General features: G+C 47.2%; 1 protein-coding gene across 1 annotated transcript; it reads left to right on the top strand.

The window, feature by feature from the left end:
• Positions 1–353: 353 nt before the first annotated feature.
• On the top strand, positions 354–6,882 carry LOC128275972 (uncharacterized). The gene is made up of 4 exons (XM_053014441.1): positions 354–650; positions 717–2,544; positions 4,867–5,039; positions 5,836–6,882. Exons 1-4 carry the CDS (start codon positions 354–356, stop codon positions 6,352–6,354), a joined length of 2,817 nt encoding a protein of 938 aa, XP_052870401.1. The 3' UTR covers positions 6,355–6,882.
• Positions 6,883–8,500: the final 1,618 nt, after the last annotated feature.

The raw sequence follows: 8,500 nt of genomic DNA, 5'->3' as shown, positions 1-8,500 counted from the left end.
TGCTTGGGTGGCCAGCGCGAAGTCCGGATCTAAATTCAGTTGAAAATGTCTGGGAATAATGGTTAGACAAATTTACGCGGATAGGAAGCAATACAGCTCTATTAATGAGCTTAAAGCATCCATTTTGGAAGCTTGGGAACATATGGACCGAAAAATATTGAAAAACCTGGTTAACAGTATGACAAACAGAATTTTCCAAGTCATTCAGCGATCAGGGAAGCCAACTGACTATTAATCCTCATAATAAATACTGAGACTTGAAAAAAATCCACGCATATTGATCATTTTATTAGGTGCGGCTATAGAAAGTTGACTGAGTGTAAATCACTCTTCCAAACTTTGTTTCTTTGCAGATGTCACGTTCCAACTTTCAGCGTTCGCAGAGTAAAGTTTGGTTTGGTAATGAGCCGCCCGCGATCGGTGGAATGATGGCGAGTGGCGACCGCTTTCGAGCGTACGGTCCTCCGGCGATGGCGTACTCGCACCCCACCGGTATGCCGGGCCGCACACACTATCCCGCATTTCACGATCTGGAAGAGGAAGACGAACTGATCGAAGAGCAGCAGCAGCGGGTGGACCCAGTCACTAGTGGCGCCAATGTTTGGGCCGAAGCTAACCGCCAGGGTAGCCCAGCGAGTCACAAAAGTCAGGTACGAAGTGCACGAAGTTTGCAGTTGCAGTCCATCAACTAACCGCATTGTTCACATTGTCCACAGGACTCAGGATTCTCCGATACGGAAACGTCACCACCCTGCGGTGGTGGACCCGCGAGTAGTGCCAACGAGTCACAGGAATCCCCCGATAAGCTTACGCCAAAGAGAAGCATCAACGACGAGCTGCTGTTCCAGCGTTCACCCTCCCTGAACAGTGAAGCACCGACACCACCGACGGTCATCCGACGGCCGGCTCCAATCCGCAGGGACGACAAACCCGACTCGGCTCCTGGAGGACGTCGGCTGTCGTACGAAGAGGTGCCGGCGGTCGGCTCGGAAAGTCCCCGCAGTGGCGGCAGCATCTCGCTGAAGCGCGGTCGAGTGATCACGCGAAACAGTCGCGTGAAGCGTAACCTCAACGATCAGCTCAGCAACTCGAGCGAGGAGATGATATCTCTCGATAGTAGCGAATTGTCGAACCTTCTCGGGGAAACGGTGGCGGAACCGGAATCCCTGGACAGTGAGTCCGGCGCGTCGAAGAAAATACTAAACACCAGCCGACAGTTGGATGAACGAACGCGACCAGCGAGCGATGCGAACTGCGATCGGAGCAAAACCTTCCGGCGAGAAGGCCGGGAGTTACCGACCTATTCGCAGCTGTATCCGGCGGGAACGTCGACACCGATCAAGCATCAATCGAAGCTGTACCGATCGTTGCCCATCTCCCCGACGCAACGATCACCCGTTGCGCAGCCCGTTCGGGTAGGTGCTCCGGCCGGTAGTGCGATAGAAAGCTACTACGACGAACCGGATCACTCGAGTGCCAGCAGCAGCGAGCATGCTCTCAGCTACACCATCTACGATAACCCGCTGTTGAACGGACACATGCCGGCCGTTCAGGGCTGGCTCGATGCACTCCGTTTCGGGTGCCAAAGTGAGGTGATGTCGATCCTGCAAACCAAATCGATCGCCGTCGAAGCGGGCCGTACGATGCGGATGACGTCGGGCGTGGCGCTGAAGATTATTCGGCATCTGCAGGCAAAAGTGACCGCGCTGCAGGGGGCGTTCGAGCGGGTGGAGAAGCTGTTTGCGGCCATCAAAAAATACCAATCGCAGCAGGAAGCCACCGCCGCCGAAGAAGGCGACGACGACGATGAGAAGGAAATCTACCAAAAAGTGGCCCCATTCGTGCACGGTCTGGCCAGTGATATATACGAGTTTGTCGCGAAGCAGAAGTGCAACGACTACATTGGTCGCGAGCCGGCCGAAAAGGACGATCGGAGGAAGTTCGTGGAAAACAGTCAGTCGTTGGTCGACATGACGACCGATCTGCGGATAGCGGCCGCCAACGCGGAGGACTTTGACTATCGCTCGGTCGAGGAGGAGGTGCAGATCGTGAAGCGGTATTTCCTCATCACCGTGCGGTTGATCTTCAAACACTTGGTCAAGGTGATCGTTGACACGCTGGAGAGCACCAAGTGTGATCTGATCCTGCGCTCGAACCTCAGCTACGTGGCGACACTCTCGAACGTCGACTACAGTGGGTTGGCCTCGTTGAACGATGCGTTCATCTCCAACTACACGGCCCGTGCGTTGCTGCTGGTGTGCGTTGAGTCAAAGTTTTCCTCCATTCGGGCACTGTCGTTGCGTGCCCTGGCCACCGTCTGTTCGACGACGGAAACGATCCGGCAGCTGGAGCGGGCCGACGGGTTGGAGGTACTGAGGGACATTCTGGTGACGGACGCGCGGTGCGGACGGACCGAGCGCACTGAACCCGAGCTCCGGGAGGCGGTTTCCGTGCTGACCCAGATCACGGCCCCCTGGCACGGTGATGAGCATCGGTTAGAGGGCCTGAAGCAGCATGTCCACTCGATCGTCGAAGCTATCACCGGTAAGCACGGTCCGCTGGAGAGATGAAGCGATAGAAAACTGAAGCAATAGAAACGAGCAATGAAACGAGGAACGTAGAATCCTTAGGTTTAGCGCATAATTTTATAGCTCAATGGCCCGATTAGTGTAGAGTGGATGGCGAAATTAACCTTAGTTCAAGAACACAAAAGATTTTTGGAAATACGAGGATGAAAAATTTGCTTTAGTCAATCAAATATCAATCAAAAACATTGAATAAGATGTATAAATGATAGTTTTGGTGTGTTTAGGGATGATTGATACAAGAAAAAAAATTAGCCAAACATATTTAGAACAAGCTAAATTTCTCTTCGGCGAAAACAAGTTTAGTATCCGCAATGCATATCATTCCGCCTAAACATTGTAGCCAACCATCCGGGTTTAGTGATGTGGCCTTTTCTACAGTCCTCATATATTATTTTGGTACAGATTGTTCTGATGAATTTGGCTAATTCTGGTAAATTGAGTGGGATCTTTACGCATACTCTAAAGCTTATGAATAACCACATGTTTTCAGTGGTTGGCCGGTCTGGACAAAGATGTCAATACCTTAAAACTTTGATTTTATCATCCACGAGATACTGAATGACTACTTCTGGCTTGTGGATTGCCGCACTATCCTGTGGTGCGGGGAAATCTTCACCTATAAGACTTGTTCCTCCTTGAATGATTTTTCTTTCGTCGATTTTTGATCAGCTTTCGAGTCACCATGACCAGGAAAGGTCACAAACTTGTATGATTCATGTAAATAATGCATCCCTGGAACATAATGCTGTTGTAATTTGTTTCCTAATAATGATTCAGGTCCCTTATAGCAGAAAATTTCAACTCTTTATAATGATAGTTGAGTCATACCAAAGATTCATCACTTAAAATCAGCTTTTCTCACAACAAGGGATGTTTCTAAACATATCGATAGTAAAATACCGTTATTTTTTTGAATTAGTCTGGGTTAGGTGCGAAATTTTGTTGAAAACAAGGCCAGATTTGTCTACATTTTATAGGCTACGTCGAATGATATGCACGGAAGGTAGTTGTACACCGTCTGATTTTCGTTGTTGGCCAATATTTTAGGCGGATTGCAAATGGTTTGTGAAGGAGATATTCAGTATACGTTTATTAACTCGTTTTGGTGTTGATTTCTTGCGGCCACAAACTTTAATATGATGAATACGACCTTCATTTTCATACAGCTTGGTTATTGCAGCCGATTGCCTGCTCGCTTTTGTCGAAAATACGTGTCAAAACCCTATCATTGTTACCACTAATACTCATATTAATAACTAATTTACATTATTAATTGTTTAACTTGGGATATGTAAAAGGTTCTACCATATTTCAAGCTGAGAAACAGCATAATGTCTTGTGAATTCTTCACCATGCGTTTCTCAGCGTTAATTCTGCATTTTGCATATTAAAACATGTAAAACATCACGTTATTGTTGCTCAAAAATTAAAAAAATGTACTCTAGTTGCTTTATTACCGAGCAAAACGAAGGAAATTGATGTGAAAAACTGAAAACTTCAAGCTTTCAACTTAAACTAATGTTATTTTCGCCGTGCTCAATTTGACCTATGACCACAAATGGCCGCACCAGTCTACTAGATTACATTCAACGTCTCAAAAGAGCCATTCAAATAGAAGATGTATTCATATTTTCACATATTATTTAAATGTTCATGAGCTAAGGTAAATTTCGCCATCCACTGTATATTTGAGAAAAGATTTGGAAAGATTTATTTCAAACCAGTTCCATGTTTTCGTACCAACAATTCTAATTGGTAGCCTTCAAGTTTAGGATCCTATCATCTGCCACAAGAATCATATCGAACAATAATTGGTCAGTGGTTTATTGCACCAGCTCTGTTACGCCATCATTAGCGTTTTTAAACATTAAATTGATGACCGCGGCCATCGGCCAGAAAGCTCATTCGCAGCAGGGCGAACCAGCAGGGCAAAGATGTGTGTATTCATAATTGCAAACATTAATTTTTCTAAGCTGTTAGCAGCCGGCGGTCGAGGGGTCGCCGGGGACTGGGCCGAGTACCTTGGTCGGCCTTGGTCGGCTATAAATTGCTTTCTGCCGGACGCGACGCGTATTAATTTCATTGTGATCTCATTGTGTGCCTTTTCTTCTCTTCACATTTCTCATCCATGTTATATCATCCTGTGTGCCTCCGTCAACATTCCCCGCCGCGATGATGGCTTACGTACGTCGGTGTACGGAAATAATAATGATTCGATTGAAAAACATGAAAAACTGCAAACGGCTGCAACTTGCAACGACGCGGGTGGGGAGCGTAGAGATCATCGAGAAGACGACCTGCTGTCAGACGCTGCTGCTGTGTGCCGCCTGCCTGAACAACATGACGCGCATCGAACCGACGGCCGTCTACTCGCTGATGTCCCAGGACACGGTCAGCAAATTGCAAACCGCCACCGAGCGCCGTGGCCCGGGCACGTCCATCTTTCTCTACGTAAGTGTGTGGAAAATCGGAAAAAGATAAACGAGTCCTGCAGTCGTGAAAAGCGTCCGAGACGCGCTCACTGCAATCATCATCGTTAGGCTGGCACCACAAGACGGGTTGTCGTGTGCGAGTGTGTGCTGCAGAAAGTAAATTATCGCACTGTCCTGTGGGGCGATATCAATTGCCATTTAATCACCCGGGGTCGGATCGCCCTGCAAAGGACATTCGATTAGCCGTGTGGGACGTATGGAACGATCTTTCGAGAGGATGACTGCGCTGCATTGGAAAATTAAATTAACGTTTAGAGCAGTGCTCTGGTGCGCGTCTCCCGCTGATTGATGCAATCAATTTGTGGGTAAAGAAAAAACAACAACAAAAAACCGAGAATCAGCATCCTACCATTATTGGGTCATTGTAATGTTTCGATGAAAAATGATCCGGAAGTGCGCCGTTGCGTAGCGAGAGCGAGCGGGACACCAATTGATGGATTGCTCATCCGTAGCATCGTATGCATCCGTGTTTGGAGGCGAGCCAGCTTCTTCCCCGGGGTCTCTGTCGTGGGTTCGGTCCGTTTTTCGGTGTGCAAATCACTATCACCCGCGTGACAGCGAATGATATGTTGGCGTGAATTGATTCGCGTTTGATGGAATGGCATCAATCTGATGGTTGGTGGACCAAAAATCCTAGCTAAGCCGGTGCGCCAATAGGCCGCACTGGCCAACAAAAAAATGCACTGCATTCGAAGGATCATTCGATCACTAACAGCCGCCACCGTTCGGTTTTCTACTCTCTTCTCGTCACACAGGAGCAGTTTACCGCGACCCTGTACAACATGTCCGCCAACTGGAAGTGCCACCACCATCTGGCGAACCGGGCCCTGGTCGGCTTCCTCGTGTCGGTGTTCAACCAGAAGTTCTTCGAAAAGCTTCCGAACCGAACGGAGTGCGAGGCCCAGCGCAAAGTCATCAAACACATCCTGCACGTTCTGTCGCGGCTGATGGGCGGCGGTTCGCTGTCCGCCAGCTCGTCCTGCGAGCTCATCGAGTCCACCATCGTGCCCGTGTTTGCACGCATCGAGCGCACGCTGGACGGTGCCAGTGAGCACTACCGTGACATCTCGTACATCAGCCGGCGGTTCAATGAAAGTCTATCTTCACGCCCGCCCATCACCTCCGGCACGTCGCCTCCGGTGGATGGAGCGGAGGCGAAGGCAGCGACGGGTGAGGTTCCTTCTCCACACATCACCCGGCTCACCATCCAGAGGGACTCGAACGGTGCTGCGGTCATTACACTGGATAAGAACCGACAGGAAAGCTACGTCTAAGCTTGATGGGGCGATAACTCGATTGGCAGGTAATGCTAACCTTGTTACCGGATCAGGCCACCGTCGCAGACGCAGCGGCGCAGGTCGCACGGGGTGCACGGGTTGTCGATTGAATTATTGCTCAACTCAGATACCCAAATGAACAAGTTACGTGGTGCTGCGTAGCACCACAAAAAGAGCTTACGCATTACGCAGACAGGGGAGAATGACAGTGAAACTATTCTGGGATCCTTGTGCCATAAGTCCCGAGCAGGAGCAGTGGAACGAAACGAACGAACGAACGAAACTATGAGAAAATATTTCTCTGCTCGGTTTTATAAGTGTCTCAGCGAGAGGCAGTTGCACGATCCGGGAACCGGTGGGGGAGGGTAACATGGCGAGAAGTAGTGATGTGCTGTGTGGCTGGGCCGGATCCGTGCTCTAACCAAAGGACAGGACAGAGACGTGCGTGACGCCAAATGATCTGCTGCATATATTTGTGCGTTTGCGGTTGTAATTTATTTCGTAGAGGGTAATAGAAGTGCAGAATAAACGAATAATTCGTTTCAGGGTTTTGATCGATATAACTTATTATTCTAATTTTAAAATTAAATGTAATGATGACTAATCGCGAAACTCGCGGCAAAGGATTCAAAAAATGTAACCGGTTACAGTTTTCTTCACAACTGGTAAGAACCGATATCGCCATCACTAAGGCCCCCTAAATGTATGCAATCACAATACATATGAAACTTTTCCGCTTGCCGTTTTCAGCGAGATTCGAACAAATTGAATCGTTTGTTTTCGGTTAATACAGGGTGGTCATTAAGCGTTCTCTTTTTGAGCTACCCATTATTTAACGTTTAGAACAACAAACTAGATTCTGGAAATTGTAGACATTTAGTAAACACTTAGGAATTTACGAAATGGATCGCTATACGCTTAACGAAAGCTGGGAAATATCAGGTTGGCTAAAAAGAAATCGACGTTTTTCATGATAGATGCCTTTAGTGATCGATATCTCCCGAAGTATCGATCGTACAGTTTCAAGTTTAGGCTCGTTTTAAAGCTGATTCTTTACACTTCAAAAAAATGCTTTCATTGTTTTTTGTTTGTTCCATTCGTTTGTGAGTTACAGGGTGTTAACAATGGAGGTCAACGCAGAGAAAATTCGGTATATTTTACAGTTTTTGTCCGATAAAGGTGAAAATTCAAGCTAGGCCGCTGAAATTTCGCATGGTGTTCATGGTGCCGATACTCTAACAGCTAGCTGGGTTAAATTTTTGTTTCGCTGACACGTTTCAGTTATTTTTTATGTTAAAGCCCAGGCAGACACGTCATCGAAAATGTCGATAAAATCACAGAAATAATCAAAGTAGATCGGCATTTTAGTAATCAGAACATCGGCCAGGAGGTAAAAATCAATCATTGAACAGCTTAAAGCCATTTGCACAAAGCTGGATTCACAAAGAAGCTCGATGTTTGGGTGCCACCCTATTTGCACCGAAAAACATGATGGCCATCTGCACAGTTTTGGCCCAACGGAATAAAATCGAACCATTTCTTAAACGGATGGGTACTGGGAACGAGAAATGGGTCACTTACGACAATATTGTGTGGAATCGGTCGTGGTCTAAGCGTGTTGAAGCAGCTTTACCTGTGACCAAACCAGAAATAACGGCTAGGAAGGTTCTACTGGGTATATGGTGGGACTTGAAAGGAATCGTTTATTATGAGTCGCTTCCGTGTGGCTGAACAATAAATTCAGATCTCTACTACCAACAACTGCACGGTTTGAAGCTAAAAATTGACCAGAAACGACCAGAACCGGCCAACGGAAGAGTGTTTGTGTTCCACCAGGCCAACGAAATGTTACGCATGTCTTTAGTGACTTGCCAGAAAGTCCGGGAGCTTGGTTGGGAAGTTGTAATGCATCCAGTGTATAGTCCAAACCTTGCACTAAGCGATTGACACCTTTTTCGCGTATTACAAAATTTTCTGAGTGATGAAAAACTGAGATTAAAAAAGGATTATGAAAATGGATTTCTCGAGTTTTTTGCCAATAACGACTAAACCTTTTACTAGAGAGACATTATAAGCCTACCTTTGAAAAGACAACAAATTTTCCAACAAAATGGTGCATATTTGACGCAAATCGGACCATTGG

This window comes from Anopheles cruzii, unplaced genomic scaffold (genome assembly GCF_943734635.1).
Source record: "Anopheles cruzii unplaced genomic scaffold, idAnoCruzAS_RS32_06 scaffold00197_ctg1, whole genome shotgun sequence".
Lineage (NCBI taxonomy): Eukaryota > Metazoa > Arthropoda > Insecta > Diptera > Culicidae > Anopheles > Anopheles cruzii.
This window is presented reverse-complemented; position numbering and strand designations above follow the sequence as displayed.